At 39.3% G+C, this 14,405-nt stretch overlaps 1 protein-coding gene across 1 annotated transcript; it reads left to right on the plus strand.

Annotated features, from left to right (window-relative positions):
- Positions 1–980: 980 nt before the first annotated feature.
- LOC112558805 (xanthine dehydrogenase-like) lies at positions 981–14,374 on the plus strand. Its single transcript, XM_025229484.1, is given in 39 exon segments — positions 981–1,037; positions 1,242–1,312; positions 1,692–1,831; positions 2,232–2,401; positions 2,629–2,770; positions 2,773–2,788; positions 2,965–3,041; positions 3,455–3,537; positions 3,765–3,996; positions 4,162–4,241; positions 4,576–4,722; positions 5,005–5,107; positions 5,225–5,373; positions 5,509–5,619; positions 5,922–5,988; positions 6,337–6,437; positions 6,614–6,772; positions 6,977–7,099; positions 7,534–7,626; positions 7,940–7,997; positions 8,231–8,337; positions 8,339–8,381; positions 8,743–8,929; positions 9,194–9,295; positions 9,516–9,594; positions 9,878–9,992; positions 10,212–10,292; positions 10,678–10,787; positions 11,132–11,245; positions 11,399–11,560; positions 11,726–11,773; positions 11,775–11,855; positions 12,142–12,213; positions 12,215–12,273; positions 12,420–12,551; positions 12,881–13,004; positions 13,251–13,347; positions 13,456–13,563; positions 14,068–14,374. Coding segments are annotated over 38 exon segments (3,996 nt in total). The 5' UTR covers positions 981–1,037; positions 1,242–1,262; the 3' UTR covers positions 14,142–14,374.
- Positions 14,375–14,405: the final 31 nt, after the last annotated feature.

Here is a 14,405-nt window from a genome sequence, read left to right on the forward strand (position 1 = left end):
ATGACAATGTGGACAATCCCCGCCTCTTCTATCACGATAAAATTAAAATTTCCAAACATATTACCCTAAACCAGTGATGCCCAACCTTTTTCGGCCTGCGGGCCATATCCATTTCGGACAGCCGTGTCGCGGGCCACTTCACCGCAAAAATACAAAAAAGAAAAAAAAAATAGAGCAGATACCATTTTTATTAGAAACAAGTTGTACTTACCATTAATTATATATTAATTAGTCGGATATTTGAAGTTGTTTTCCCGAAACCAACTTCTGAATGTCAGGCCTCATCGTAGAGACACCAAGTCGGAGCACTGAATAGAAATGTTCGTCCATCGAAAAAAAGATTGGGAGACGCCCCTAAGTAGGGATAAATACTTCTTCTTCCCTTTTTTCGGTTTTTTTTTTTTTTTTGTCATATTACTAACATGCCGATTTCCTGCACTGTGGGCAGAAGTTTCGCGGGCCGGATGGCACCGCGTCGCGGGCCGGATATGGCCCGCGGGCCTTAGGTTGGGCATCCCTGCCCTAAGCAATATAAATTAGTTGAAGATTGAATAAAATAGTAAATCTAACTAACCACATAATACTAAATGGATTTCATTAATTTTTTTTTTTATTTTAAGCAGATATAACCTGTGCTATGTACGCAGCGCATGAGCAGTAAGTGTCGCACTACAAATAAATGGAAATTAGCACAAAACGAGCAAAATCTTTAAAATTTTAGTCTAACATCTCGATTGCATTAGGACTAAAAATGCTACATTTATTTCAACAGTTCGAATCAAGGACATAAGTATCTAATTTACAAAGAAAACATCAGGTACGTATTTCCAATCAGATGACAAGAAAACAACAACAAAAAATAGAAAAAAAAACAATAAAAGACAATTGAGGTTAACAAAACTCGGGCCCAACAACTCGAAAGAAAAGAATGTATATTTACATCTGCTCCACTTTTCTTGCTCTTTAAAAACGATAACACCCTTGTTCTAGATACCCTTCACTTGACTGGGCTATCTCTATAGGCTATCTCTAGAGAAGTAAGTACATGAAACCCTTTCTCATTTGAAAAGGTCCAGGTAATTCATTCCTCGTTAGCTAGGTATGTGTTTATACCTGTTGATCTTTTCTGTTCTTTTTTTGTGTGTAAGAGTTGAAACCTTTAAAACAAATCTACACTTCGATTGTATTTCGAGAGGACCATGCAGTGTCTACAGCTTTTGTGATTTTATTGGTTTGTGAAGGAGCGCAGGAAGTGAAGGAGGATGCCTGCGTCTGCTGTTCACAGTGTTCAGTGTCCTGCGTGTGGCACAAAGTGAGTAAAGTTCACTGATTGGGCAATGCTCACTCAGAAATCATCTCATTCGTGTGGATGATTGTTTGTGGCCGGAGACCCTACACCTCCATCTTTACCCAAAGAATCTCTCACATTGTCCTTGTTTGTCAACACACGCAGTCGAGTGAGCATCCACATACATCTGGAGCAGTTTGTACAATCGTGACGTCACAGTCAGGGTCATGGTCGTGCGCTTTTCTAGCGAATTCATTCACGTCTCCTTAACACAAATTCTGTAAGTTCCTGTGTCACGTGGACATTTTCACAGATAGAAGCGGCTGTCTATTGTCCGCTCTCCACCACTCCTATAATAATAACAATCATAACAACAAGACTAATTCGTCTGTAACTATATCAGGCAGGACAAAGCTCCAGGACTTTCATGTCAGGAGGACTACACGGGGACCTGCATCAGCTGCGGCTTCTACATGAAACTTCGACTACAACAGGGAGCTAGCGACGGCGTCACCTTCACCGTCAACGGCACTCAGTGCACAGGTAAGGTAGTTAGTCAACAGCTTAGGTGCAAAGAGATATAGTAAATAATGTAGTTTAATAAATGTAGTGTACGGATAAAGGGATATATTCTAAAAATAGTCGGATCGTGTTGTAAAAACTTGGTCTCTGTAGACTCAGTTCATCCTGTCCATAGAAGCTTGAAATGTTTACCGTGATTTGAACATTTTTCTAACCTTTGTTCTTTCTGGACCACGCATATTAATAATCTAATAACTTAATATTTATTATAAACGTAATAGTGTATGTTCCAGATGTAACATTATACTTTTGAGTGTATTTAATACTTTGATGTACATCTTGAATGACTACACGAGAATTTAATCAAGTGTTGTATCCTATATTATACTTACAAAGTAGTAATTTACAAAAACCTCGGCAGTAAGAGATGAGTTTAACCCCGCCACATCCCTCAACGAGTACCTGAGGAGGACAGGTGTGTCCCGGGGTACGAAGCAGCTGTGTATTGAAGGAGGGTGTGGGGTGTGTCTGGTGGCCGTGAAACTGTACGAGCCGGTCAGCGCCACGTCACAGGTGTACGCCGTCAACTCGGTGAGTCTGTGTTTGTTTGTTTGTTTGTTTGTTTGTTTGTTTGTTTGTTTGTGCGTGCGTGCGTGCGTGCGTGCGTCACAGTATAGAGAGATAGAGAGAGCAGAGAGAAGGCCAAAGCTAACAACAAAACAACTTATCTTCTATTTGTCACTAATCCGGGCTGTGAGTGGCAAAAAATTAAATTTGACTTTCATACACATTCTTCTTTGTAACTTTTCTTTACACAGTGTTTAGTCCAACTGTACATGTGTGACGGGTGGGAGATAACGACCATCGAAGGACTGGGCAATGTCCGAACTGGCCTCCATGCGATACAAAAGCGTCTGACTAAGTACAATGGAGCTCAGTGTGGCTTCTGTAGCCCCGCCCAGTCATGAATATGTATGGGTGAGTAATGATGCAAAAACTGTTAGAAATGAACGTCTTTGCTGAAAAAATCTTCTAAGATTATCGTATAAAATATTTTGAAATAAGCCCCTTCAAAATCAAGCTGGAAATACTTTGGTTACTAATTACCATTTCTCCTGCCCCTTGATTTTAATACAACGGGCATTGACTGTTAGTTTGCTTCAGAGAAACCCCACACCCACCATGCAGCAGGTCGAGGACGCCTATGATGTCTCTATTTGCCGCTGCACAGGTAGGACCTTTGGCAGTTCTTAAATAATAAGTTATACACCTGTCTTATTGCAAAGTGTTAACTACTGAGGCTGCACTGACAGTGTAGATATCGTCACACAGTTCAGTGTAAAATACTGTCTCAGCTAAATTCCAGAAGAATCCAGTCGGTTAATAATTGCAAATGGTGTTGTCTTCGGCTGTAAGATGGTTGAGGTGGATCCGCTTGCTTGTTTGCGATGGGACCTGGAGTTAAAATGTTCTTGAATCAACCAATTTCTCACAGACCTATTCTTTAACAACGACTAATGTAGTGAAAAAAGAGCAGTTATAGGTATTGTTGTATTTAAAACATTTCAGACACATTGTAGATTTTCTAAATTACATTTCTAAATAAAACTGCATAGTGTCTAAGGATTGTGTGCTAACCTACAGGGTACAGACCAATCCTGGACGCCATGAAGTCATTCGCTTCAGACGCCCCACCCAACCTCAAAGGCGGCATGATTGATATTGAGGTATGAACTAAAATACAAGAGATGTAAACCTTTCACCTTTACTTTTTTCAATTTTTATATATTTTCAGCAGGTGTAGAAATAAATTTCATTGTCTCTGCTTAAGTAGTACTGGTATCAGTAACAAGGGCTCGTTTGCGGGTTTGATATATTGTGTTCGTGTAAACGCGTGCATGTATGAATATGTTTAAGACGGAAAAAAGGTAAATGGAAAGCTACTTTTTAACAGGATTTGAACCCCAAGATGTGCAAAAAGACCGGTACGAAATGCGAGGGCAAGTGTGACAACAAGAGAGACAAGAAAGCGCTGTTCCAGTGATCGACAAGAAGACAGTGGTTCAATCCTAACGTGGGCGCCAGGGCTGTGTGGTTCAAACCCACCACACTGCAAGAGCTGTACACCCTGCTCCATCAGCACCGCGCGGACAACTACCGCCTGGTCTTCGGCAACTCTGGCTTTGGTAAATACAATTTAATGAAATAATGTTGACACTTTCTTCAAACCAACTAGACGTGACACGGTAATTTTAAAAGCTGTATCAAATATTGTATCGTTTTTCATAAATTTAAACAAATTTCCTACTAATATTTTCAATTTTGTTCTATTTGTTTCATTGCTAATTAAGGTGTGTACAAAGAGATTGGACCTTGGATGTACGACATTTTAATTGACATCAGAGGAATACAGGAGTTATACAGGATAGAGGTGAGTTTTTGTTATCAAACTAAAAACAGTAATTTTGCAGAAACAAGGGTTAGTCAGTAAAACTGTTTTGTCATAGAAAATGATTTTTCGGAAATTACAGAGTAAGCAAGAAGATAATGTAAGCATCAAGTGCTATCAGTTCACAAGTAATTGTATTAGACAACACAATTTCACAACACACTGGGGAAGAGAGGGGTACCTCACTTTTGTCAAGACGTATATTTATTTTCGGTAAGTTCAGTCATTGATGGACACCCCCACGGCTTACTTGTGACTTTAAATATCACTCAGTTGCTTGACCTAAGCGGGTTGCGTTCCTTATCTGAAGTGGCAGTTCACTCCCTCGCTGGTGTGGGGCGCTAACCTGACGCTGACCAACATCCACGACCTGTGCGACAAGGCGCGCAGCAACGCATCACTGCCGTACGCCGCCGTCTTCGCGGAGCACATCAAGAAAGTGGCCAACAATGGCGTCAGGAACGTACGTGTCATGTAGAGCTTGACTAGTGAGTTACGATGTCTTACATGTTTCAATATCAGGGTGTTACTCTTGGATACGCAAAGCACGTTTTAGTAACATAATTATCTCCAATTGTTGACCAGACCATCAGCAAATTACACAAACGATTTTCTTGTGCGTTGTATCTTACTTTCATGTTTAAATGCTGAGCAATAGTTTAATAACTCAAAGTGTACAACAGATTTTTTCCTAACAGTATCAGGTAACATTACAATGACACGTGCATTTTTCTCTTTATCGTAGTTAGCATCATGGGCAGGCAACCTCATGCTCAAACACAGACACCCAGAGTTCCTTTCCGACATCTTCACCATGCTGGAGGTCGTTGGAACCAGACTTCTGATTGGTGCGTTTTAGACTCAATTTAACAACATCTGAGAGGTTTTTTGATACAGTATTTTCTACAATCAAAGCTTGAGAATGAAGTGAAATGACCATTTCAGAAATGTTTTTATTGTACCAGGCGATGAAACCGGAAACAGAAGCCAGTGCACCTTGAAAGAGTTTCTCAGCCTGGACATGCAGGGCAAAGTCATCGAGGCAGCCTTACTCCCAACCTACACCGACACCAACTACTACATCCGACTTTACCGTGTTTCACAGAGACTACAGGTAAACTTCATTTTTTCTTTATTTTCAAAGCTGTTTAAGCACCTGCTTTTTGTTTGCAAACCATGCTCTACAACGTTTTGATTTTTTAAAAAAGAAAAGCTAGTATCATTTACATGTTTTTCCCCCTGTGCACAGGCTGACCATGGTCACGTGATAGCAGGGTTCAACATGAAGATAGACAAGACCAACAACTGCACGGTGCTACAACGCCCAACTATAGTGTTCCAGGGCATCAGTGGCACGCTGGTCCGTTACTACAGTTTCATTATTTCTGTATTGTCAGTAGTGTCTCTTGTACCATGATTTTAAGTGAAATGAATTACTTAACTTTAGATACACGAGTGAAACTAAATGTACTTTGAATTAAAATCAGCAATTAACGGGTCCTAGACTGGAAAAAAATTTGTTTTACCCTCGCGACAGTAAGCTGACGAATAATTTACCTGCAATGGATTTTTAGTAGCTTACTATTGGTTAGCCACACAAGTAAATTCACTTCCAGTGAAAACAGTAGCATGAGTCCTAAAGTTAATATTATTTGTGGACAGAACCGAGCTGAAAATACTGAGGCCTTTCTGGAAGGAAAGCAGCTGGGCGATCCTCAAGTTCTCAGAGGTGAGAATCAGTAATAAATAATTTTTGCCTGGCAGTGAGCAATGAGAGGAACCACAATAAAGAAATGTGCTCACAATTTAGACGCGAGAAAAATAAACAATAATGTGACAGTTGAGAAGATCGGGTAAAGATTAAAGTCGACTGTCTCATAGAAAAAAAAAATATATTTACCTTTATGAGACCTCATTTTTGGCTACATCAAAGTGGATTTGGGGTAAAAATGAAGGAACAGATGTGACATGATAAACAGTATTTTGAGACTTTCTGTCACTTCCTGAATTTGTCCCGTTTGCCTTCAAAGTTTAGTTTTTTTTCTTCGCTTGACTCTAAAGGTATTTCTTTTTTCAGACTCCTTTTCCATGCTGAACATTGAGCTGACCCCTGCCAGTGACCCTCTAGCGGCCAGTCCTGAGTATCGCCGAAGTGTTGCAACCTCTTTCTTTTACAAGGTATCTTGGAAACATTTTCATCTCGTTCTCCAAACACAATGAAAAGATTTCACAATGTTATAAATTTGTCTTCACAATGTGTGTTAGGTGTCAAGATCAATCTGATTATACATGTTTGTCTTCTGATTGTGAGCATTTATATTATTTATATTATATGAAAAGTTTCTGGTCCTCAGTACGTGCTGGAAGTGTGTGGAGACAAGGTGGCTCAGAGGTACCGCAGTGGCGGCGCCAGTCTGGTGCGCCCAGTGTCGTCAGCAAATCACTCGTACGACACTCGCAGGGAGGAGTGGCCCCTCAACGAGCCCATGACATCCATCGACGCAGATTATCTGGTAGTTCTTATGTTATAATGGTTTTTGTTTCGTACACAGCCAACAGAAGTATTTCAAAAATTTGCTTCCGTAATTCGTCTTAAAAAAAATCGAATTTTAGAGCTGATTTCAAACCCCAAACCTCCCGTCCTCATCTGGCAGCATTCGTTTTCCAAGACATCCATTCACTATGCCAGATATACCACTATCACACGATGCACGCAGGTTTCTGGGACGGTTCGATACCTTGATGACATCCCTCTGGAACCGAACGAGCTGCACGCTGCCTTAGTTATCAGCAAAGAGGGAAACGCTGAGATCGCATCCATCGACTCCCAGGTGGCGCTGGTACGTTGGCATCAATGACTGCTTGAAACTGATGTCCAATTTTCTGTTATTTAAATCTACTAACGTCGACATTCTCATTTGTTGTTATTTTAAATTATGTGTGATTGAGATGTAGTTAATTAAATGATCTGATTTTGTGTTTATTTACAAAATGTCCTTACAGTCTTGAACTTCAGCCAGCCAATAAAATCTCTATTTTTCGGACTATTGTAGTCCTTATTTTCCTTGGATTACTAATGTTCCTTGAAAGTAAATACCAGAATACTTTATTTGTTTTCTGGAGACGTGAAATTTACTTAAAATCACGAGCAGCGAAGAACTTGTATTAAAATAATTAAGCTGCAGAATATTTAGTAAGATGTTATCACTAAATTATTTAAAACCTGTTAAAAAGAGTACTTTTGTTTTTAATGTCCATTACCGTATTTTCTCAGTCTTTACCAGGGGTGTACAGGTTTATCCAAGCGTCCGACTTTCCAACAGGCGGAAAAAATGATTTAAATCTTCTTGGTCAAACCCCAGAAGAGGTATATATTGAGTATATATTTAGGTAAAATTAATAATTTAAAACTGAAGTACACGTTGTTAGCAAGATTCAATACTTTCTTTTGTCTTTTTGTGTGGAGTTGTGATAAAATTTAGAAATACGAAAAACGAAACTGATAGCTGGGGGGCATAACTCTGGGAATAACAGTAGTAGCAAGTGAAGCGCTGATAAATTCTAATAGTAATCGAGTAGCCAGTAGCTTTTTATAGAATTTTTATCCGCAGAATAATTTTATTTCTGAAGTAGCCTTATCAAATCAGTGGATGGTTCAGCTAAGCCACTTTCTGTGTTAGATTCTCTCCAGCGGTCGAGTGGAGTATGCTGGTCAGCCCATTGGCATCATCGTTGCAGGTGCTGTTAATAAATGTCATTTATCTAACAGATATGTAACACAAAAAACTAATATTAAAACCATGTGGTAGACTTGTAAGACTTGACCGTAATTCGTGATTATAAATTACAAAAGTTGGAAAAACGGAAAGTCTCCACATTTGTCTTATTGATTGATAACGGGGCATGATGAGGCCCTTTGTAGTGTTTTACATAATTTGTGAGTGAAATGTTATGAACCTTTTCTGCTGCAGACGACCCTCAAATGGCAAGTACAGCTGCCTCCATGGTCAATGTGACATACAAGAATGTCCAACCCCCGTTGGTGGACATCAGGACGGCCATCAGCCAGAAATCGTTCTTTCCCTGATCAGAATGATCCTGTCATTAGAGGTGACCCAGACTGTAAGTCTTAAAGCTTCTAAATTTTTATTTTTATAACATCCACATCTATTTAATACAAACTTACATATCAGCTTGATTTCTTAAAATACAATGTTTATCGGAATTTTCTCAGCATTGGCTTCTGTATACTGTATATGTACTCAATAGTTATGATGATATTATTACTTCTCTTCAGTAGTAATAAAATAATTATTTTCCTGACAAAGTCTCAATAAAATCAAATCAATTTTATCTCAGATGCACACTTGTTATGAAGTTCACAAAACTGCTACAATACAGGTATTAATTGAGTAAAAAGATAAATTCTTTTAAAAATGTATCCAGCCAGTATGAAACGTTATATCTACATTCTGTCTCCCAGCGGCCATAGCCCAGTCCCCTCGCCGCCTGACTGGGTCTGTAGAAGTAGGAGACCAGTACCACTTCTACCTGGAGTCACAGAGCAGCAGGTGTGCCCCCAACGACACGGGGGGCCTGGACGTGCGGGCGACAACCCAGTGGGTGGACGGGACAGCAAAGTTGTGGCGGAGGCCCTCAACATCCCAGTGAGCAGGTGACAGGACATTTATTTTTCAAACGCTATCTTTACTCGTTGCTTCACTTCCCAGTTCCTTTTTTACTTTTAAATATATCATAAGTAAAGCAAAAGTTCATCAACCGATAAACGGACAAACTTTCTCTTTTTTTTTTCTGGACACATATATACTTTTTTGTTTTAACTTCACGAGTGAAGGTCCATTAATGCCTTCAGTAAACATATAAGGAGACAAAAAAAAGTTAAGTTCTTAAAGTCTTCCTTTATTGGATTCTAGCGTGAACCTGGAGGTCGAACGCCTAGGTGGCGCTTTTGGAAAAATTACTCGCAATGGAATGGTCTCTGGAGCATGCGCCTTGGCTGCTTATTTAATGCAAAGGTAAATAACAAAAAGAAGTACGCTACTGATATAATGACAAGCATCAACAGAGAAACTAACATCATTTCAATCAGTAAGCAAACATATTTCACATTATTTGTTATCCTTACATCACCAAGGAAAGAAAATCAGAGTTTTCTAATTTATCTCATACTTTCATGTTTTCTCCACGACCTTTGTGTGTTTTATTTTACTGTTTTCTGTTGTCTTCTCTCCCCAGACCTGTGCGCTTGGTGATGGACCTGCACACAAACATGAAGTCGTTGGGAAAACGTCTTCCGTGTGTTGGCGAGTACGAGGTGAGGCGTGTTCACTGCAGTATTCGTGTGTTTCTGTTGTCTCCCTGTTTTCCTGTTGTCTCCTATTTAACGCTTTTATATTTGACTAGCTGAGCTTCACTTACTCTACAGTACTTAGTCGATGACCATGATCTTCAGACACACATTAACACGGGTCAACCTGGAGAGTGTAATCTAGGTCACTAAAAGTAAATTTTTATGAAAAGTAATATTGAAATAGATAGGCAAGGTGACACCTCAGCTCTTGAATGTCTTTGATTTATTTTTTATTTCTGTGCGTCAGGTGGGGTTCACCGAGGAAGGGAAGCTCAATGGAATCAAACTCACTTACTATTCTGACTGCGGTTGCAATGATTCTGAATCAGGATCATTTTACGCTCCTTTCTACATCGACAATGGTGAATATTTTTCTGTGCTTTTCAGCCGGGTAGCATGAAAACACATTTCTGAAAAAAAACCCACCATGTTTGGAAAAAATGTCTAAATGAACCGAAAATTATAGTTCTGAGGCCGAGAGCTTTAAGCTCTTATTTCATTGCATGCTGTGTGATGTCAATCTTTTAAAATAAATAAACTGCATTATGTTATCAATCATTTATCTTTCTACCTGTTCCTAGTGTACTTTTGTCCAAACTGGAATCTTACAACAGTCTCCGTAAAAACAAACAAACCAACCAACACTGCCTGTCGTGCGCCAGGTAGGAAGATGCAGAATATAACGAATTTCTATTCTGTCTAGTTCCATTCTGTTAGTGCTATTACTAAAGTAACATTTTATTCTGTTTTATTCAAAACGTCAAATCTATGTATTTATGAACTTAGAAATGGAAATTGTGATAATGCGACTTTTACGACCTACATGGAAGGGCATGATACAAAGTGATTTGTAGCATCTTACTTCATCCGATCGTGCAATGTTTTGACTTCAAGCACTGAGAACCATTTAAAATTTAGACTGATAGTAATCGTTATTCTCATTTCACAGTTAAAGACATAATTTACACTAAAGGTTAACTTGATTTAAAAAACATATTTTGTATGATATTTAATATTCTTTGCGTTTGAACCCTTCTGCGCACAAAGATGCCCTGTCATCTGAATTCATGATCGAGGCTGTGATGGAGCATATTGCGAAAGCCCTCAACAAAGACCCCACGGAAATCCGAAAAATTAATTTCTACCAGAAAGGACAGGTAATGTGATGCCTCATTCTGTTACTCAGCAAGTCAATTGCAGAAAACGAAAAGAAGCAAAACGGGAAAATAGTATGTTTCAGTAGATACGTGCCTTGGGTGCCCATGCAAAGTACGGAAACTTGTCTTTGAGACGTTAATGTTAGTGAATTAATAGTCTGGGCTTAAAAAGCTTTAGTATTCTTTTAAATTTTTACTAAACAACTAACATAATTAATTTAACTTAAAGGAATTTACGTATAGCTGCCAATAAAATCAGTCTAGCACTCTAAGAATTGAAATATCCATTTGCAAGAACACGACACTAACACTGAAAATGTTTGTGAATCCTTTGTCCATCCCAGTTTTCTCTAAAAGGCACAAGACTGGACTACTGCAACATCGGGGAGATTGTTTCGCAGTTAGAAACATCTTCTGACTATGAAACCCGGAAACGTCAAGTGGCAGAGTTCAATCAGGTAACAGGCAAAAATAAACAAATAAATTACTACGTCTCCTAACTTTTAGGTGCTATATATAAATTTGTATATTGATTGATATAATTTGATTTGATGTATAGGAGGTCTGTGTGCCAGTGTATTTTGAAATACTCAGCTGAATACCTGTTTCAGGCAAATCGCTGGAAAAAACGTGGAATTTCTCTGGTTCCTGCAAGATACGGGATGGGCTGGTCGGGTGGCCATTACAGTGTGTTTGTGGCCATCTACAACTCTGATGGCTCTATCGCAATCGAACATGGTGGCATCGACATGGGACAGGGAATCAACACAAAGGTAAGAATCTTGTGTTTCACCTTCTGTGCAATATATGACTGAGTTCATCTCGACACGAGGACATTGATCTGCAAGATGAAAAGCAAGCAGTCTTGTAACTTGCAAAATGATAGACCATTCCACTATCGCAGTTGCTCAATTACTTATTGTAATCGGTGTCTATAGGTGGCGCAGGTGTGCGCCTATGAGCTGGGTGTACCAATGTCGCTGATTACGAGTCAAAAAGAACTCTTCGACTGTCAACGCCAACTCACTGGTGACTGGAGGATCCATAGGAAGCGAACTGTGTTGCATGGTCAGTTTCTGTACTGTGATAATTTGTTCTCTCTGTTGGACACAAATCATTTTACTTTAAGATTTCATATTTAGGGGAATTAGAAGTTTAATCAGTTGAATTTCAAGAACGGGAGTTCGTAACAAGTAGTCAAATGCACGGATCTTCGTTGGTTTATTTCCTCACCATACGTTCTCCAGTCAGCTTTATTGCCTTATTGAAAACAATATATCATCTACTGAGTGTTATTGTTTCGTCTGACCATATACAGTTATCCAATTCTTGTTACTGCATTGTCTCACCACAGGGAGTCATCCAGTGTTGTCAGCGACTCAAGGCGAACATGGCGCCAGTTCGGATGAGGATGCCGAACAGCGCCATGGAAGGACATTGTTAGCGAGTGTTACCGCAGTGGAATCGACCTTTCAGCCCACGCCTAGTAAATACTCATATATATATAATGATAATGATAACCTCTTCTAATACAGGTCAATAATAGATGAACAATTCAAAATACAGTATGCATAGAAGGTAGTCGTTTCTGGACCCAAACCAGACATTTTCACTAACCTTTCTGTTCTACAGCACGAACCCGTACAGCCAGTTCCCCGACCGTTACAACGTGTACGCAGCTGCCGTGGCGGAGGCTGAGGTGGACATCCTCACCGGCCAGTCACAGCTCAACCGCGTGGACATCTTGTACGACTGCGGGGAAAGGTCAGAGTCCTGTTCGTAACAGAAGGGAATCGTAGCATCATTGTTTAGAGAAGCAGTATGGAAACGGGGATATTTATTCTTCAGAACGTCTAGTTCAGGAAAGTTGAAAGGGGTGTGTTCTTTTTGCATAACAATTTGCAGAGTGAACAAAATTTATGTATTTATGATACTTTCCGTTCAGATTTATTATTTTTCAATTTTTACTGAGCAATATTATGATAAAAAACGGGAAATTTGATGCTTTAAAACGTCTAGTTGGGGAAAATAGAAGAGAGGTGTATGACACCTGTTGCAGAGTGACCTAACAAATATTTGAATGTTCCGTTTAGTTTGAGTCCAGAATTAGACATTGGTCAGGTGGAGGGCGGATTCATGATGGGTCTGGGATGTCATCTGCTGGAGGACAGCAAGTTCGACCCCAGAACTGGAGTCCTTCTCACGGACGGAACTTGGGTCAGTCATAAGCAACTTTTAAAAAAAAGTAAAATCCTGAAAATTGGAAGTCATATTTGAAAGTATTTATGACTTGTTTTAAACCACATAAAGTTATTAATAAAGCATTAGTATCAAAGTAATAATAAGACATCTACGGAAAAATAGTTTCTTCAGAAGAAGTCTGAGAGATATAAGCAAAAATAGAAAGAAAGAAGACGTTAAAAGTTTGATACTGAGTATATCTCAAATACTGATATCTTGCAGGAGTACAAGCCACCCTTACCTAAAGACCTGCCCATAGATTTCCGGGTGAACTTGTTGAGAAACGCACCCAATCCTTTAGGGGTACTTCGATCCAAAGGTGGGCATTCTGGAGTCTTCAGAATGTTTTGTGTCTTTTGGCCTGAGTGCTTTAAATGTGTACAGACTCACCCGATTTTTCCATTTTCTAATTTGATCTTCCTTGCAGCCACCGGTGAGCCTCCAGTGGTACTGAGCAGCTCCGCCCTCTTCGCCATCAAGCGCTGTGTGGAGGCTGCACGTGCCGAGATGGGTCACGACACGTACTTCCCACTGAGTAGGTCATAGGTCACAGGTCACAGCTAAACTATTTGCTAACCTCTCCACTTGAGTTGATATACCTCCGTGAAAGATTCGTTTAACAGTGAAAAAGTGAAGTATCAGCATCAAACGGTGCAAAAGATTCTTATGTAGTGGTATTGCAGATTTGTAGTCTCTACTAGTGATACTACTACTATTTAAAAAAAATTTCTTTATGCAGTCTGTATTAAAGGTTGCTTCGGTTTTCTGTAGAAATACATTACCGTTTACTCTATATTAGATTACTACGGTGATTTGTAGAAAAGTATTATTTTGTTGTCTACACCAAAGGTACTATAGCGATTTGTTGATGAATATTAATTTTTATGGTGTCTTTATTAGAGGTAATACAATGAGTTGTAAAAAATTAACGTCGAGCTATCAAATATACGCAGCCTTCAAATTGATTAAAACAAGATTTTTAAAAACTTTTTTTTAACCCGGAATATTGTCAGTAATCCATGTTTTACTGGCCTCTTAGATTCGCCAGCGTTGGTGCAGCATGTCCAGACAGCCTGCCAGGTGGACACTGCTCAGTTCACCTTTGGAAACTGATTATCTGTCCGTGAACTGTTACATCAAAGTAACGTATTAAGAGAGGAATCAGCTGCCAATTAGACAAGATTAGATTGTGAAAAGACTGATGCCAAAGTGGTTCATAAAATTTGCCAAAATTTGATTCCGAGATGTAGAAAAAAATTGCTTCTACGATTTTATCAATATTTTTCTACAAGGTGTATGGTGTACCTTTTCCACATCATTCCATAAAACATTTCATGGCAATGTCATATTCCGTTTGCACGATCTTCCTTTTGATTT

This window comes from Pomacea canaliculata, linkage group LG3 (genome assembly GCF_003073045.1).
Source record: "Pomacea canaliculata isolate SZHN2017 linkage group LG3, ASM307304v1, whole genome shotgun sequence".
Taxonomy (NCBI): Eukaryota; Metazoa; Mollusca; class Gastropoda; order Architaenioglossa; family Ampullariidae; genus Pomacea; species Pomacea canaliculata.